Below are 18831 nucleotides of genomic sequence, written 5' to 3' on the forward strand. Positions count from 1 at the left end.
AACCAACAAATGAAAAAGTGATGATTTCAAAAAATAGAAAAAGAAGAAGTCTTTCTGAACAAATGCTGGGGAAAAAGAAAGAAAAGAACTTATCTGAATTATATAACAGATCCCAACGATGATGTCGTGCATTCCAGACTAATCAACCCAGTCTATTTGTATCAATCAATCTTTCGGACGATTTCATCTTGCTGGGGATAAACAAACACTCAACTCATTGCCAAATGTGGACCATTTCCGTCAATCTTGCCTTGTCGCCTCATAGTGTCCTTCGAGGGGTTTTCACTAATAAGACTCTCTCATTTCTCTCAACTCCCGTCGCCTTATGGTGCCTGTGAAGGTTTTCACCGATAAGACTCTCTCGTTTTATTTTATTTTTCAGCTGGGGATTGGAGTGCTGCCGATATGACTCTCTCTGTTGGGGATTCTTTCCGGCTATCAATACATTTCCAGTCCATGATCCTCTTCTCTGCCGGGAATCGGGGTGCTATCCCCGACTTCCGTTTGCATGACTTGGCACTTCTCGAATATTAATCGGGAGGTCTTTTTTTTGGACATCAATATGGGTTTTCGTGGTGGGTAAAACAGTACAACTCTTGGAATCGAACTTTCTTTCCAAAATTACAAACACAAACTTCTGCCCCAGTTTTTTCTTACTTGGGGATTTTTATTTTTTGTTACATTATGTTACATTATGCATACTATGTTACACTATGTTATACTATGACCGAGCCGTGAGGCGCCTACGTATCCTTCTTTGAGGAATCAGGTCAAACGTAGTTCCCAATTCCTTTATTTTTCTTGTGACTTTCTTTGGTCTTTATGGTCATTATTTTCTCTTCTCTTTTTCTTTAATTTTAATTATTGATTCCAAAAGAGGGATATGAAAGAATAACTAAGGCTCAAAAGGGGAAGCAAATGTTAAAGTGTTTGGATAAAAGAAAGAATTGCCTCCGTCATTTCATTCTCCGATAAATGCCAAGTACAAACAACAACAATTACAATTAAAAGAAATCATACATAATATCTCTTAACTGCGTCAGAATTGATAGCCATGTCGATGCATTTCCCTTCGACATCAGTTAAACATAAAGCGCCATTGGACAACACTCTGGTTATGATGAATGGTCCTTGCCAATTCGGGGCAAGCTTTCCTTTTGCTTCGGCCTGATATGGCAGGATTTGTTTCAACAGGATTCTCAGCCAAGTGATCGGCCAGTGCTTGGGCTTTCATGGCCGTCCTCGTCACATGGACGATGTCGAACTCCATGAGTAATATTTGCCATTTCGCTAACCTCCCTGTGGGCATAGGCTTCTGGAAAATATATTTCAGTGGATCCAAGCGTGAAATGAGATAAGTAGTATATGATAACAGATAATGCTTCAATTTCTGGGCCACCCAAGTTAGGGCGTAACATATCTTCTCGAGTTGAGTGTACTTAACCTCATATACTGTAAGCTTCTTGCAGAGATAATAGATGGCTTGCTCCTTCCTTCCTGTAATGTCATGTTGTCCTAATACACAACCAAATGAATTCTCCAGGACCTTTAGATAAAGAATTAACGGTCTTCCCGGCTCAGAGGGAACCAACACAGGTGGATTTGATAAATATCCTTTGATTTGGTCAAATGCCTCCTGACATTCTGCCGTCCATTCTGTCGCAGCATCTTTCTTCAGTAGCCGAAAAATGGGTTCACAAGTTGCTGTGAGTTGAGCAATAAATATGTTGATATAATTCAACCTTCCCAACAGACTCATTACTTCTATCTTGTTCTTCGGCGATGGCAAATCTTGGATAGATTTGATCTTTGATGGGTCCAACTCAATACCTCGCCGACTGACGATGAATCCCAACAGCTTTCCAGATGGAACTCCAAATGCACATTTGGCCGGGTTAAGCTTAATATCGTACCTTCGAAGTCTTTGGAAAAACTTCCTTAGGTCTGCTATGCGGTTTTCCTGATGCTTGTATTTTATGATCACATCGTCCACGTACACCTCAATCTCTTTGTGTATCATGTCATGAAACACAGTAGTCATTGCTCTCATGTACGTTGCTCCAGCATTCTTCAAGCCAAATGGCATTACCCGGTAGCAATAAGTCCCCCACGGCATAATGAATGCCGTCTTTTCCGCATCTTCTTCATCCATCAGAATCTGATGATACGCAGCATGTAATCCACAAAGGATCCGATCTCACGTCCGGCACAATTATCGATCAAGATATGGATGTTGGGTAATGGAAAGTTATCTTTTGGGCTTTCCCTATTTAGATTGCGGTAATCGACGCACACCCTGATCTTCCCATCTTTCTTTGGCACTGGCACCACATTAGCCAACCAATCAGGATATCGAGTGACCCGAATAACCTTTGCTTGCAACTGCTTGGTTACTTCTTCTTTAATCTCACACTCATGTCTGTCTTGAACTTCCTTAATTTCTTCTTGACGGGAGGGCATGCCGGGGTGGGAAATTTATGAACCACTAAATCAGTGCTTAATCCCGGCATGTCATCGTACGACCATGCAAAAATGTCTTTGAATTCAATGAGTGCTTTGACTAGTTCTTCCCTGATATTTGGTTCAATGTGGATGCTTATTTTAGTTTCTTGATATCGTCTGTATCCCCTAAATTGATGGCTTCTGTGTCATTTAAGTTGGGCTTGGGTTTTTTTTTCGAACTGGCTTAATTCTCTGTTTATCTCTTCAAAGGCTTCATCCTCATCGTATTCCGATTCGTCATCATAATCGACCTCTTGTATAATTAGTTCGGAATCAGATTGATCTTTTAGACTAGGTTGAAGATCCGTTGTGCATGTCATGTCATTAAGACCAGTATAAAGAGAACTATTCAGAAAAAGAAAAAAAGAAAACAAAATTAAAAATAAAAAATAAAATAAGGAATAAAGAAGAAACTTTTTATTTTATTGAATTATGGGATAACAAGGTTTCACACTTTGATGAACGCAATAAAAATAAAAAGGAATCTGGAATACAACCCTGGAATAATCCAGAAAACAAGAAGGAAAATTAGAGCGAACTACCAGGACTCCCTCTGAGTAGGAAGAGGAGTAGTTGTCCAATTGTTGACATTGGCCCTAGGCCCCACAAGTTGTATGTCTACCTTACTGGAACCTTCTCTAGCTTCTATCATGTTGACATCAGCGAACAGCCTTTCAAAGCCCTCATTCAAATCTTCATCTGGCCCGATTAGTGATCCGAGAACTTTCGGGACCGACAACTTTCTGAAACCTACTCTGACAAATGATTTGGATAGGCGCGTGATTGGCTTAGGAAGGACCCAGACTCTTTTCTTCAACTTGCGGGCCCGCTTTACATCCGATGCGGTAGGCTTGAATCCTAACCCAAAAGTATCCAGGTTCTTGGGCAAGGAAACTGGCTGGACAATACCCTGCAGATCAACCCCCAAACCTTTTCCTGGTACAAATCCGTTGTTTAACATTTTCGAGGCTATCATGAAGGTCGCAGCTGCGATTCTGGGAAGTGGAAGGCCCCCGCCCTCAGGAATTTTGTCTACTGAGACTGCATCAAAAACCTGATAAACCCATCGGCCCTTGTCATCGTCGGTTTCTATGAAGGGTACAATGGCATCACTAACGGCATATGTACCGTCATCCCCGTGTACCATAATCTCTTGTCTATCCCATTCAAATTTGACCATCTGATGCAGTATAGAAGGCACTACTTTGGCTGCGTGGATCCATGGTCGCCCCAACAGAAGATTATAGGACACCGCCATATCTATCACTTGAAATTCCATGGTGAATTCGACTGGACCAATGGTTAATTCTAGTATGATATCACCCACTGTGTCAGTACCGCCCCCATCAAAACCTCGGACGCAGACGCTGTTCATCATCAACCTTTAGTTTATTCAGGGTGGCCAAAGGACAAATATTGGCACTGGACCCATTATCAATCAGTACTCGAGTGACCACCGAGTCTTCGCATTTCATAGTCAGGTAGAGTGCTCTGTTGTGTTCTGTACCCTCTACTGGCAACTCATCATCAAAAAATGTCACTCGGTTTACCTCGAAGATTTTGTGCACTATTTTCTCCAAATGGTTCACTGAGAGCTTGTCCGGAACATGGGCTTCGTTCAGAATCTTCATTAATGCTTGTCAATGATCGCTTGAATGGATCAACAAGGATAACAACGAAATCTGGGTCGGGGTCTTCCTCAACTGCTCTATAATGGAATAGTCATGTGCCCTCATCTTCTTCAAAAACTTCTTTGCTTCCTCCTGCGTCACTGGCTTCTTTATTGTTACAGGATTGGCCCTTCTCAATTATGCGGGAGCAAAACACCTTCCTGAACGGGTTAATCCCTGGGCCTCACATACTTCTTCCACAACCTCCTTCCCCTTATGCATCACCGTCACTTGACTGTAGCTCCAGGGCACAACTTTCTTACTTGTTATCGGCAACTGCATTACTGGCCTGATAACAACTGGTTCTATGCGGGCCCCCTTCACTACCAACACTGGTGTGCTTGATACTCCCTGCAGCACTACCCTGACTGACTCTGGCTTCTTCGCAGCAATAGACGAACCTTTCCCCACTACCACAAATGGCTTGTCATCTACCTTTCCCAACTGTACCACTGCCTTTCCACTGGTTGGCTTTTCGCTTGGACTGGCACGAATCATCATTACCGTTTGTGAGGGTTTCTTGGGCTTCCTTCGTGCACTAGCTCTATCATGTGGGCCTCATGGTGCACCGGTAACAGGTTCTCATTGATGTTGGGTGACTCTGGTGCCTGAACCTCGATCCTATTTGTGTCAATAAGATCTTGTACGACAGTCTTCAACTTCCAACACTTCTCAGTATCATGCCCGGGAGCCCCCGAACAATATTCATAGCTTACTGAGTGGTCTAGATTTTTGGGAAGGGGATTTGGCAATTTGGGCTCAACAAGACTTAATAGGCCTAACAACCTCAACTTATGGAACAAAGTAGCATAGGTTTCTCCCATTGGAGTGAATGTTCTCGGCCTCTGCACCCTTTCGTTCCTGAAAGCCTGATTTTCGCGGAAGCTTGGCCCTGAAGGATTCCGGTAGGCCCTTGGTGGTGGATATGTGTTTTGTGGAGGTGGATATGTGTTTTGTGGAGCCAGCGCACGCCATTGCGGGCGAGCCGGAGGCTGGGTGTAAGTTTGGGTGTGATGGACGGAGAAATGTGGCTCTTGTGGTGGATAATAGGGTTGTGGAGGGTTGTATGGAGTGTGTGGATAATTTGGGTAAGGGGGTCTGGTTTGGTAACGAGGGGAAGGGCCTCTGGATCTGGACCAAGTACCTGTTTCGACTGTTGTGACCTCCTCTCTCTTCTTTTTCCCGAGCACACCTCCCGTGCCGCCTTGGATAGCCTGAGTTGTGGCCTTGATTGCCGAATAGCTCATTATCTTGTTGGACCTGAGTCCCTATTCAACCATACCGCCCATTTTCACTACTTCATTGTAAGATTTACCAACTGACATCACCAGGTGACCAAAGTAAGTTGGCTCCAAAGTTTTTAAGAAGTAGTCCACCATTTCACCTTCCCTCATTGGTGGATCAACTCTTGCTGCTTGTTCTCTCCAACGGAATCCGAATTCCCTAAAGCTCTCTCCAGGCTTTTTCTCAAGTTTTAACAGTGTGAGACGGTCGGGGACGATCTCAAGGTTATACTGGAAATGACCTGCAAATGCTTGTGCTAGATCGTCCCAGATATACCACTTGCTAGGATCTTGCCTCGTGTACCATTCCAGTGCAGACCCGCTTAAACTTTGACCAAAATAAGCTATCATCAGCTCATCCTTTCCACCTGCCCCTTTCATCTTACTACAGAAACCCCGTAGATGTGCCATGGGATCACCATGTCCCACATATAGATCAAACTTTGGCATCTTAAAACCTGCCGACAATTGAACATCGGGGAAGGGACACAGATCTTTATAGGCCACACTAACTTGGCTGCCCAATCCATGCATATTCCTGAAGGATTGCTCCAGGCTTTTCACTTTACGAAGCACTTCGTCCTGCTCCAGATTCTTAGCCGGCCTCTCAGTTTCTGCCGGAAGTTGAAGGTGAGGGGTGTAAGTATATGGCTCGGGTGCTTTGAAGGTGAGTTCAGGAGGATAGTATTGGTTGTCGTGAACCTGAAACACTGGTTCATCGGATGATTATTGCAATGTGGCAGGTGGAGGTGCCACAAAAACAAGAACAGTTGGTGGAGGAGGGTTTTGTTTGGGTGGTGGAGCTTGGGGATTATAGGAAGTTTCCCCTGATAGTATTGGGTAATGGGGAAGCTCGTTGATGGACCAGTGGAAGGGTGTTCCGGAGTCCGAGCTGGTGAAAGGGTAGGAGTAGGGGGAAGTATGGGTGATATTTGTCCCCTAGCCCAGGCTAGGTGCATCCCAACTATCTCTTGTCTCAACCTGTCTACTTCTTCCTTCATCATTTGCATCTCCGTCTTTTCCTCCTCAACACTTTTGTCCGAACCAGACATACTTTTCAGAATGGGCCCTTTAGATTTTGTGTGGTAATGGTAATCTGCCAGAACGTTCTAACGAGCTAACTGTTTCGAAATCTCTGGATCAACAACAAACTTGTTAGCGTTAGAGCTTAACACATATTGCAATTTCACGTTGGGGGTGCAATGTTCCTAAGCAGTATAACCATTTCTATCATGTCTTTGCTTCGACCGCATGCGTCATTCCGACTTACTTTCTTTATCTCTCTTTTTATGTCCTTTTTTCCTTTCTTTTACTCACTTTGCCTTTTCTCTTTTTTTTTTCTTTCTTTCTTTTAGGAGTGGTTGAATCCTATGTGGATTGCCTATGTATTATGTCCCCGCATGAATCAGACCGGGCGTAGTTCTGCCACATAAATATGAAAGCAAATTTTGGGAATTCTTTTTTTTCTTTACTGAAACTTTATAATACAAACTTAAACAATTTTTGGAAAGGAGAACAACCTGAAGTAAAACCAATTACGGACAAAAAAACTACTAACACGTTTTGATGAAAAAGAGAATATACAGACAACAGACTCTAAAAACGAAAGTACTGACTTGAACTACAAATACATTAAAGCTCCAAAAGTTGGTGCTCGCGAGGTATCGTTCGGCCTTGCCGCGGGCTTAGGTGCGAGATCCCTTTCAAGTTGCTCCAGTTCGTACATTGTCCGTTTGACAAAATCATTACTGCTGACATGAAGGTAGTGTAGGTCATGTCTTCACACTCCCGACATTTCCTGGTGATAGCGCGAGCAATAGTCAGAATCTTGTTCCTGGTTTGATTTTTCTCTAGGAGTAGGCGTTCTATCTGATCCCCTCTAGCCTTCATAACCCGAGAATCATGCAGATGTTGTTTCCGTAACTGTTGTATTTCACCTTCTATTGAGGCCATCAGATTACAACAATGTTTACTCTCGGTTTCAAAAGCCCTGGCTTGTTTAGCCGCCTTGCTCTCGAGGGTGGTCACATTCCTTTTTAGACCGACAATGGTCTTTTCGTAATCTTTCCTTGCCTGATGTAGGTACAGTGTGTGCTCTTCCGTTCTCTTTGCCCATTGTACCTGGAGTTGTGATATGGTACCCTCAGATTTCTTCAAATCATCTCGGCATTCACCGATTTCCTTCTTTAGTCCGTAAATCAATCTTTCATCCGACCGACTCCTTTGTTGATTGTCAGCATCTATCATCATTTGTCAGATCTGAGCCTTGAGAGCCTCATTTGCTTGGGCTAACCTGTTCTTCTCTCCCTCATCGGCAGCAACTTGCACCTTGTTCTCAAATTTCAGATCCTTGATCTGTTGTTTCAGCTTGCCTACTTCGGCCCGGTATTCGCGCTCTTTGGCCAACCAGTCCCACGGTTCTTGTGATGCCTCAACGAACTCTTGAATATGAGGTTTTTTGGTTGGCCTTTCGTGCTCAAGTTCTCTTATGTACCAAGCAAGGTATCCTGGCGCCACTTCGCCCTTGGCCTGATCCTGCACGCAAGTATCTGCTTTTAAATATTGGCATTCACTCTAGATCTGACGAACTCTTGCTTCAGGGAATTGTCCATAAGGGCTAATCTCAATTACTTTAGCACTAAGATCTTCTTCCTGAGGCACTGTCTCGCATCTCCCGAGCTGTCTCAAAACCCGATATGCTACGTAAGGCTAAAGGCTCTTGAGCCCCATCAATAGAAAGTGGGCCCTAGCTGCCGGCATATGGATGATCTCATCCACGGGCAACCATCCTAGTGTCTACTGTATTTGGCTGGCGGTGAGGGCCCGAAAGAATAATGTCCATGCTGTAACTCCCTTGGGTAGACTAGCCCACTGGATTCTTGTGTAGAACTCTTCTATACAAGTTTTCTTCGAGGAACCATAACTCAAGAGCTGGGAACGGTGGCAGAGATGCTCAGTCATCCATATTTGTAGCAACAAGTTACACCCCTCGAAGAAACTTCCTCTGGCTTTGCAGGCCGTGAGAGCTCTGAAGATATTAGATACTATCATAGGCGCAAGAGTGCTTTTGTCTTGAATGAGAAAAGTACTGACGACCCCGGCTATTTTCCGATCAATGTTTCCGTTTTTCCTTGGGAATACCAAAAGGCCCCAAAAGGTTACCATAAAAGCCACTCGTCTATGCTCGTCCCACTTCTGATGGTTACCCTTGTTGCATAACTTGATATTCGGGTTGTTGAATCCTCCGACATGACCGTATCTGTCGTATATGAAGCGCGGATTACAAAAACCTGCGGCCAAATCTGGGTTGTGGACCGTCCTAGGTATCTTTAACGAATCTAAGAACCGATGCACAGTGACAACTCTTGGAGCAACTAGGTATATTTGCCTCAACGGAACTTCAGCATTTCCGATGTACCTGGCTATTTCCTCCAAAGTCGGGGTGAGTTTAAAATCGGAGAAGTGGAAGACATTGTGCGCCGGGTCCTAGTAGGTGACCAAAGCTCTTATGATATCCCCCCGAGGCTGGATTTCCAATAAACTCGTAAGACCTTTCAGATATTTCTTGACCTCATCTTGCCCTTCACCACCTAAATCATCCCACCATAATCGCAACTTGAAAGAGGTTTTAGTCATTATTGAAAAAGGTTCATTTTGCATTGTGCTCATCCTGCACATTTATTTAGGTGATTAAGAGATGAAATTTATTTGACTCAACACACTGACTGAAAGGAAGATCCGGTTCCGCACACGGCTTTTCAGCATTTCGGGAACGAAGATTTTAAAGTTGGGTGAGTCAGCCGGTCAAAAATCCAAAATGACTAAAAGTGGTCGTTTATGCAAAGTCAGCCTTCCGGCGTCCCTTTCGGGAACATTCGGCTATTCCTGCCCAAACGGCATCACCTGATTTATTTATGTTGACAATTAAAATTTTGACAATTTTTTGGCTATTTTTGCAAAAGGGGAGGTTGGACCCGATGAGGGTTGCCTACGTATCCCGCACTCTGTGAGAATCAAAACGGCGTAGTTCGGGCAGATAAAACAAACTTCTTTTGAAAACAAGACTCTTTTCAATGAAAAAACTTTTCATAAACAAAACCTTTTTTTTCTTTTTTTTTTCTTTTTTTCTTTCTTTTTTTTTCTCAAAAATTCGGCAGAGTTTACTACTAGTTTTCAAAACATGCGATTTAACTCTTTTTAATTCTCGTACCTCTATCTCTCTTTCCTCAAAATATTCAAAAGTCGGTCAGCACGCAAGTCCGAAGCAAATAAATGCACAAGTAGAAGCAAGTAAGATGCATCAGGATGGTCATTTTCATTTTTTGGTACACTGTCCTAGATAGACCCAACCCCTGTGTTGAGCCTCCAAAGTCAAATGCACATGATACAAACAAACGCTCCTACTAGGGATCCGACATGAAGTTGAGTTATTCTAGGTTCGTAACCTGGGTATTTGTTCTAGAATGTGTACCCGAGCGGACAACTCGAGTCGAGGAGGGGGTTGCATACTCGGGACCCGCGGGGTCATCCGGCTTTGTAACTTGTCCTACCTCTTTCTTATTTCAAGGTATGACACTAACAGAATAGGGAGTCTCGACCAGCAAGCTCCTCCCCGGAGGTAAGAAGAGAAGGGTTTCGGCACAATTTATATACAGTTCAGATAATATCAAAGCGGTAAAAGCATCATTTGGCACATTATGCCCAAACAGGTAACAAAATCAGATAAAGCCAAATATAACAATTTATCTAAGCTCGAATTTTGAACCCTGAACCAGAAGTTCTGGGTTCTTATCCCCAGCAAAGTCACCAGAGCTGTCACACCTCCTTTTTCAGCTGCACCCCCCGCTAAGAAGGGGTGTAGAAGGGAGTTTTTCCAATTAAAGGACAATCGAAACGAGATTTTATTTAAAGATTCAGAGTCGCCACTTGGGAGATTTGTGGTGTCCCAAGTCACTGGTTGAATCCCGAATCGAGGAAAAGAATGAATCTGTTTAACAGTCTGCGCACCAGAAATCCGGATAAGAAATTCTGTTAACCCGGGAGAAGGTGTTAGGCATTCCCGAGTTCCGTGGTTCTAGCACGGTCGCTCAACTGTCATATTCAGCTTGTTTATCTGATTTTTAATACATGTTGAATATGTGTGCAAATTTTTACTGTGTACCGCTTTTATTATTTTTATTTTTACAGAGAATTGTAACATCGTGAAAATACATCTCGAACCACGTCACATCAATGCACCCGTGGTTATTGATACATTTCGACTCTGTTGAGATTTGGATTTAGGTCACATAAATGTGCACCCGAGTTTAAGAAGATAACATTATTAAATATGCGCCTAAAGCGACTAGCGTATCATTATTTTAGGTAAGGCCGCGAAATTTTGCTAAACGGTCCATCCCGAAGTCTAAGTAATTTTACCAACACGTGTAGAGGTTTGCATCTTGTGTACTTTTGTTTATCGAGGCTCGTCTCATTCATTTTTTTAAAAGGAATTTGCAATGTCGTGGAAATGCATCTCGAACCACGTCACAATCAATGTACTCGTGATTAGCGACATATTTCGACTTCGTTGAGATTTGGATTTGGGTCACATAAATGTGCACCCAAGTTTATGAAAATAACTTTATTAAAATATCGCCCTAAAAAGCCACTACGCGTTTTTAACTTTGCGCAACCATGGAAATTCACTAAATGGTACGCCTTGATTTCTAAAGGATTAAAGTTAATTAAGGGAGGGCCATAATTGTTGGCCTGGCTAATATAGCACATCTTAAACCAATTGAAAGAGTCTGATTAATTAAGGTGAGCTTAAAGGAATTCTAATTATTATTAGGTTAATGTTCAAACTAACTTAATAACTATTGGGTTTGTGTTAAATTGAAGCTAAGCGTGCAGCTGAAATGGCATTGGGCTGGCAGCTGGCCCAAATGAGTTGCAAGGCTATACATTCCTTATTTCATAATGGACTTGTGTCTTAAACAATTATCGAAATGACTCATTAACAGAATAATTCAGAACCAATATCAGCACAACCAAATAAATATTATATGACATCATTCAAAATCTCAAGTTCGTTCGCCTCTGTTTTCATCGCTTTAGACATAAGCCCTTTTTTTTGTAACAATAACAAACTAGTATTCAAGCATGAAGAAATGGGTTGTTATATTTCCTATTAATGAATTTTGTTGCCCGGACTCCTGGAAAGAACATGGTATAGACATAAAAAAACAATAGAGTGTACCCTTTGTCAATTAGCCGTAAACAATAAATCACAAACATATTTCAATCAGTCACCAAGGTGGAGCCATAATAGGAATCAAACTTCCAACTAATCCAGAAGACCAATAAAACTTTATAACAATTGAGTTCTACCTTAAGCCTACCAATAAACAGATACGCTAACCAATGGCTGAATACGTTCTAGTGCCAACAATCACAAAATCATACTTTAAGTAAGCTTACTCCTAAAATACTGGTGCAACAGTTATAACCACAAACTCTAGCTCAAATCATGTTTAGGTAAGGCACACTGACAACCTAGTAGCTCAAAGTTATAAACTAATAGCATATCAACATGAGCCTAGCAGTTCAAATTTGTAAATTAAAAGCATGTCAACATGAATATAGCAGTTTAGTTAGCTCTTAATTACAATCCGTATGTTTCCATTGTTCACATAATACAAAACGCATAGCCAATATTGACTAGGTAAAACGCATAGCCAATATTGACTAGGTATAACTGACTAACAATTCATCCAATTATAAACAACCAACAGCCTACTAATAAACACAAATCTATGAATATTTCCATTTTTTGTGAACTTCAAGGAACTACATCAAAGGAGTTCGAAGCATGCACCTGGTATTGTCAATACAAGAACAAGAAGAAGAAGAGAGTCAGCAGCAGTAGTAGCAAACAGAAATGGCAACCAGCAGTGTAGCCACAAATAGCCAGCAACTATATACTTCCCCAAGTATAGAGCAGAAGTAAAAGGAAGAAAGTTCTAACTAATTTCAGATCCTAAACCAGACAAATAATGAAAATAGCTATTCTTTTTCAACTTTTTCCAGCTTTCAGAATTCAATTTTTTTTCCAGTCCCCTTCTATAAGCCTCTCTCTGCCTTCTTATACTTACTGCCTTACCCCCTCCCTTTCACTAAAAATCTGAATTTTCCACTTAAAATCCCACTAAGGAAAACTTTTCCTTATTTTTAGCCCCCCATTCCCTTTTGTTCCCCATTACCATATTAATCTAAAGACATTAATATCCCACTAACAAAACACTAACATTTAAATATTATCCTAACTGTTTCATTCCCAAATCACCCCTGAAAACCCTTAATATTACTGCCCCTAATATAATTATTCAACTATATTAAAACTTTTAATTCTAAAATCTGCTCAATTAGCAATTATCTAAAACTAATTTGATTAACAACTATAACCAATTCTCCTAACGATCTGAATGATTAAGGTGGAGTTCCCCTTGAATGCCATGGACTGAATTTAAATCACAACACAGAACTCAGCAGAATTATTTAAACTGAAATTGAAAATTGACTCAAAAATGAACATGAATCCAGGTAACATGAATGCAGGTTTATTGTCAGCCTATTGACAATGTGCTGTAGCTAAATGTCCACAGATCAAGCACACACAACATTCGACCTTAAATCATTTTACTAAACTACTGATAAAACTTGACTTAATCGATGATAACTGATTTAAATGATTGCCTACAACAATTGACAGCAATTACTCAGAAATAGATAATCAGGCCATTCAAGTAACAATGACAAGAACATGGATTTATAATAAAGCTAAATTAATCGTCGAACTTATTCGAATTGACTACACAGCCTATAATTAACAGCGAACAGAAACAAATTCGACCAAATAAAAAGGTGTGATGGAGAAGGAAAGAATAATCGACAAAACTGAAAAATTAATATAACAATACCAAACACATAAACAGACACTTAAAACATTAGAAAATAGAATAAAAGACAAAAAGGAAAAATACCTTAGATAGAACTAAGAACAGACGGACTTGAATCGACTCGAATTTGAACTTCTTTTGAGGTCAAACGGACCTTAATCGAGTGTTCTCAAAAGGTCAGTTAAACACCCAAAACCTCTTATGATTCGGACAGAAACCAGTTTTGGTTTTTTTAGGGTTCTGTTTGTTTCGATTTGGGGTTCGAGTGTTTCTAGCCAGATTCGAACCCAACCAACGGTGGTTTGGTCATGAGGGAGGTAAAGGGGTGCCAGGGTGTGAGTTCAAGGTAGATTGGGGTAGGTCCAGGTTTTGCTCGAGTCTTCGATTGAAGATTCGAGAAGCTGGAGTCTGATTCGAGCAAAACGGTTAACAGATCCATAACGAGGGTGGTCAGGGGGTGCCTTGGTATGAGTTTGGGATTGGTTGGGGTGGGTTTCAAGTTTGCTCGAATCTTCTATTGAAGATTCGAGAAGCTGGAGTCTGATTCGAGCAAAACAGTTAAGTGATTTGTGGAGAGGGTGGTTAGGAGGTTCAGAGGTGTTATTTTGGTGGTCATCGGCGTTGTTGCCGCCGGCTTTCAAACGAAGGGGTTTCAGGGCGGCTAGGGTTTGGGAGGGTTGCTTGGGGTCCGTCTCTGAAAGAGACGATGAACAGGGTATGGCTTAGGGGGGTGTGAGGAGAGGGGTTAAGTTTATACACGGAAGGGATGGTCTAATCCTGGCCGTTTGATCAGGCACGATCAATGGCCTGGATTAGTTCATCACCTGGAGATGGTGTCGTTTTGGGGTAGTGCTGGGGCAGGTGTGGTTTAGGGTAAGCGGGTCGGGGTCGGGTTTGGCCAAAGCTTTGGGACCGTTTGATCGGCTGAGATCAACGGTCCAGTTTGAAACATATCCAAACGACGTCGTTTGGTTCTGGTAGGGGTGGACCAGGTATGGTAGATGGGTCTGGGCTGGTTTGGCGTGGGTTTGGACGGATTTTGTTTGGGCTTGAGTATCTTCTAGCCCAAATTTGATTTCCTCTTTTATTAACTCCTTTTCTTTTCTATTCCTCTCAAAAATTAACTCAAAATATTAAATTAAATAATAAAACACCAAATTAACTTAAAAATACTAATTAACTCTAACTAATAATTATCACAAATAATTAAATGACAAATTAAAAGAAAATCACACAATTTTAACTAAAATTACAAAAATATATTATTATTATTTTTTGAATTTTTATTTTTGTAAAACGCCTAATTATTAATTAATTCCAAAAATATAAAAATCCAATCCTAAATGCAAATGCTATATATATTTTTTTATTTTTTTAATGTATTAATAAAATTAAACATGCACACAAATCTATGCAAATAAACAGGAAAATCGCACAATATTTCCTAAAAATAACACATAATTAAAGAAAAGACCTAATTTTGGGAATTATTTTGGAGTAATTCGTATGAGGCAAAGATCACGTGCTCACACTAGCAATTTTGATATGTTTTAGACGGTAATTTTGATAAATGAACCTCCAATGTATGAAAAATTACTCATATCGGTTAATTGATTAATAGGAGCTAATTATGTCAAATAGCTGACAAAATAGTTGTGTTGGCTATTGGTCAAATATTGATCGGGTAGTGGCCATTTTTTATCGAGATCCTAATAAATTACACCATATAATATTTAATTAAGTATTGTCTAAAAGACTTATAGTATGTTTGGCCAAGTTTTTTTTTTTTTGGATAAGTAAAATCTTATTATATATATATATATATATATATATATATATATATATATATATATATATATTAAAGCATAGTGTTTATATTGGTAGCATTGTCCGAAGGACCATTACTTACTAAGCTATTACAGTTATTACTAATGTCACGAATGATATTTTTATTTCCAAATGATGCAAGCCTATCGCATGCATCTTTGCTAATGTTCTTGACTGCGGGGTAGACCCATCATAGTCGTTTGATAAGACAGTGGTTACAAAAGATGGTGGATGATACATAATTGTCAGATCCCTGCTGATGCCTTCCTGAGTAGCATATTTAGCCAGCTTGTGAGCTAGCTTGTTCGCCTATTTACGAATGTCATTAGTTGCTTAGAAAATGGCAACACTTCTCTTAATAATATTATACATGATTGCAGGTCTTTGATGCACCAAGTGAAGGTCCAAACAATTCAGCAGTGCTTTTTTTTATCAAAAGTGCTTTTTCTAAAATTAAGGTGTTTGGCCAAGCTTTTGAAAGGAAAAAAGTGTTTTTGAGGAGAAACAGAAAAAATAGTTTCTCTCGAGAAGCACTTTTTTTAAAAGCACTTTTGAGAAAAATACACTTAGAAGCAGCTTTTTAAACTTGACCAAACACTAATTGATGCTCAAAAATACTTTTCAAATTAATTAGTCAAATACAAACTGCTTCTCACCAAAATTACTTTTAAGAAAAGTACTTTTGAAAAAAAGCACTTCTCAGAATAAGCTGATTTTTGCAGCTTGGAAAAACGGGTTATTAGACTAGTTTTAAAAAATAATTTGTTTGACTAGCACCAAAGTAATACTTATTATGCACTTAATGGGAAAATTGTTGTTTAACCCAGAAACTGGTTTTGAGATAAAACAATCAAATTTGTATTTTTCAAGGGCCACTAGCAATCTGTTTGCCTCGATGCAATTATAAAAAATAAAGAAAGATAAACCGGAAATAGTGAAATAATGCGATAGAGAAAATTCTTCTTTATTTCTAGTCCCGAGCGATCTATGCTCACTAGTATGACTGAATTACAATGCCTAGTTAGAAAAAGTCTAGCGCAAGATAGTGTTTTTGTTACAGAGAGTTTTTCTGTGTGTATTCGACGATCCTCCTTTTGAGCGTAGGAGTAGCTTTTATAGTCGCGAGAAGAAAAATGTCCTTCCAAGTTTTGAGCCAGCACGCCATTGGATTAGGTAGTGGATAGCGGGATCCTCGATAGTGGCTTCCATTCCGGCATAACATAGGTGGCTTCCATTGGATAAGGTTGACTAAGTCTCCAAACTTATTTGACCACCTCTCGAATACTTGACCCTTCTATGACCATAACCCTAGAATCTTCTGAATTCGACAACGGATCCCGTCACTTGATTTCTAGGTCTTAATTTTCACATTGAACTTTTCAGTCAAGATGCGTGGAGAGGGTAATTTTTACCCATATAGTCAGTTCCCAACTTATTAGGCGACTCGATGACGAATGCTCAATAATAAGTGGTAGTCTTCTTTTCTTGGTAGGAGTCGATTTTGCAGAGGTTTCTTCCTTTGCAAGAAAAAGTCTCATCGAAGTTCAATCTTCATGATTGACGCGACTCATGCGCAATCCGAAATTAATACACAAGAACACATGACCATTTTTTATTGGACTTCTCACCTATTATGGTTTAAAGGTAATGACGGCTACTTATGATAGGGAATCTTTCCTGATTTTGGCAGTTATAAAAGGAGAATTTTCCCACCTATATATATTGGGTTGCAACTCAGTAGAACCCTCTTTGAAAACGCTCTCTCCCCGAAACGCTCTCTCTCCGAACGCTCACTGCCAACGGTAACATAAGAGCTCAACAACGACTAGTTCAGTCGCCGGCGACCATTCCCCACCCATGTAAGTCCCCGCGCCCCTCTCTCCTCCCCATCATCCAACACCCCTCTCCCTCTCTGCCCATCTCTCTCACCCCGCCTCTCCTTCATCCCCGTCTTGTCTTCTCCCCTCTTACTCCAGCGAGACACGGATCAGTCGCCGGCGAGCGGGGACAACCACAGTCAGGTTTAAGGCCCGGTTTCGTTGTCATGGTGACACATAAACCAGACCTATCTTTAAGCCAGAGGTGCGGATTCTTTTCCGGCCAGGTCAAGCTATTTTCAGGTGGGTACAGATTTCCGGCAGGTCTCATAAATTCCGGCGACTCCCGAACAACTTTCCAACATAACACAACAAGACTTGCCTGACAGTATCAGTTTGGATCGGTGGCTTGGGGCGGCGAGGACGGGCACGTGCAAACGGTGAAGAACAACCTGAGTATCAGCGAGGAACGATAGGAGCTGGACGCGAACGAGCTAGGTGGACGCAATATAGTCGAGTCTACTAAGACAATTCCCATGTTATACTCACGGGAATTGGTACCTCCTGTTTGCCTATTTCTTTCTATTGTGTTAGTAAAATTGTTGTCTTTTTAGTTCTTATTAGTTTAGTCACTATATTAGGGCACTTGTAGTGACATCTTGTCTTATTCTAGTTTGTTCTGTGGTGTCTGTTAGAGATTACCCCTAGTCCGCTGTAGTTATAGTGGCTGCAGTCTGGGATGATCAAGTGAGTTCATATCCTCGGGGCGTGTGGGGGGTGGGTCGGGAGGTAGAGCAGGGGCTAGTAGGTGGGTTGGGATGTAATGGAGGTAAAGGGAACAAGGGTGTCCATCGATTGAGAATTGGGTCATGGAACGTAGGTTCATTGATAGGCAAATCTATAGAGCTGGCGAAGATCCTCAAGAAGAGGAGGGTCAATATAGCGTGTGTCCAGGAGACAAGGTGGGTAGGGTCGAGTGCGAGGGAGGCGGATGGGTATAAACTTTGGAACTCCCCAGAAGGGTAAGAATGAAATGGGTATATTGGTGGATAGGGAACTTAGAGAGTATGTTGTTGAGGTTAGACGAGTGAATGATAGATTGATGAGTATTAAGTTGGTGGTTGGTCAGTGCACCGTAAACGTCGTTAGTGCCTATGCGCCTCATATGGGCCTCGATAAGGAGGTTAAACGATGCTTTTGAGAGGGGTTGGATGAGATTATACATCAGGTACCACCTAATGAGAAGTTATTCATAGGAGGGGATTTCAATGGCCATATTGGGTCGAACGCAAGAGTGTATGACGAAGTGCATAGAGGCTTCGGTTTTGGGGAGATGAACGAAGGAGGAACCTCGTTACTGGACTTCGCTAAGGCTTTTGGGTTGGTGGTTGCTAACTCTTGCTTTCTGAAGAGGGAGGGGCATTTGGTTACTTTTCAAAATACGGTGGCGAAGGCTCAAATTGACTATCTCCTCCTTAGGAGGCGCGACAGAGGCTTATGCAAGGACTGCAAGGTGATTCCAGGTGAGATACTAGTGACGCGACATATGCTCTTGGTGATGGACGTTGGTATTATGGTGAAGAAGAGGAAAATGTCGGCTCGAGGAAGACCGAGAATCAGGTGGGGAGCCTTAACTAAGGACAAAGCTCAAGAGTTGGAAGGGAGGTTGTCGGTTATGGGAGCTTGGAGGAGCAGTGGTGACGCAAACTCTATGTGGTCAACGACAGCAAACTGTATAAGAGAGGTGTTAGGGGTCTCAACGGGTGTCTCCGGCAGGCACAAAGGAGAATAG

General features: G+C 41.4%; 1 protein-coding gene across 1 annotated transcript; it reads left to right on the forward strand.

Moving 5' to 3' along the window:
* The first annotated feature begins 18030 nt into the window (after positions 1-18030).
* On the forward strand, positions 18031-18831 carry LOC104227185 (uncharacterized). The gene is made up of 2 exons (XM_070173293.1): positions 18031-18222; positions 18268-18831. The coding sequence occupies exons 1-2, from the start codon at positions 18031-18033 to the stop codon at positions 18829-18831; spliced, it is 756 nt and encodes a 251-aa protein (XP_070029394.1).

The sequence above is a fragment of the Nicotiana sylvestris genome, chromosome 4 (assembly GCF_000393655.2).
Source record: "Nicotiana sylvestris chromosome 4, ASM39365v2, whole genome shotgun sequence".
NCBI lineage: Eukaryota > Viridiplantae > Streptophyta > Magnoliopsida > Solanales > Solanaceae > Nicotiana > Nicotiana sylvestris.

What these genes read in the sequence shown, in the direction of transcription:
- LOC104227185 (XM_070173293.1), top strand. Translation starts at nt 18,031, where the DNA reads ATGGGTATAAACTTTGGAACTCCCCAGAAGGGTAAGAATGAAATGGGT. An exon ending in ATATGGGCCTCGATAAGGAG is followed by an intron (nt 18,223 to 18,267) that starts GTTAAACGATGC and finishes ATTATACATCAG; the next exon opens with GTACCACCTAATGAGAAGTT.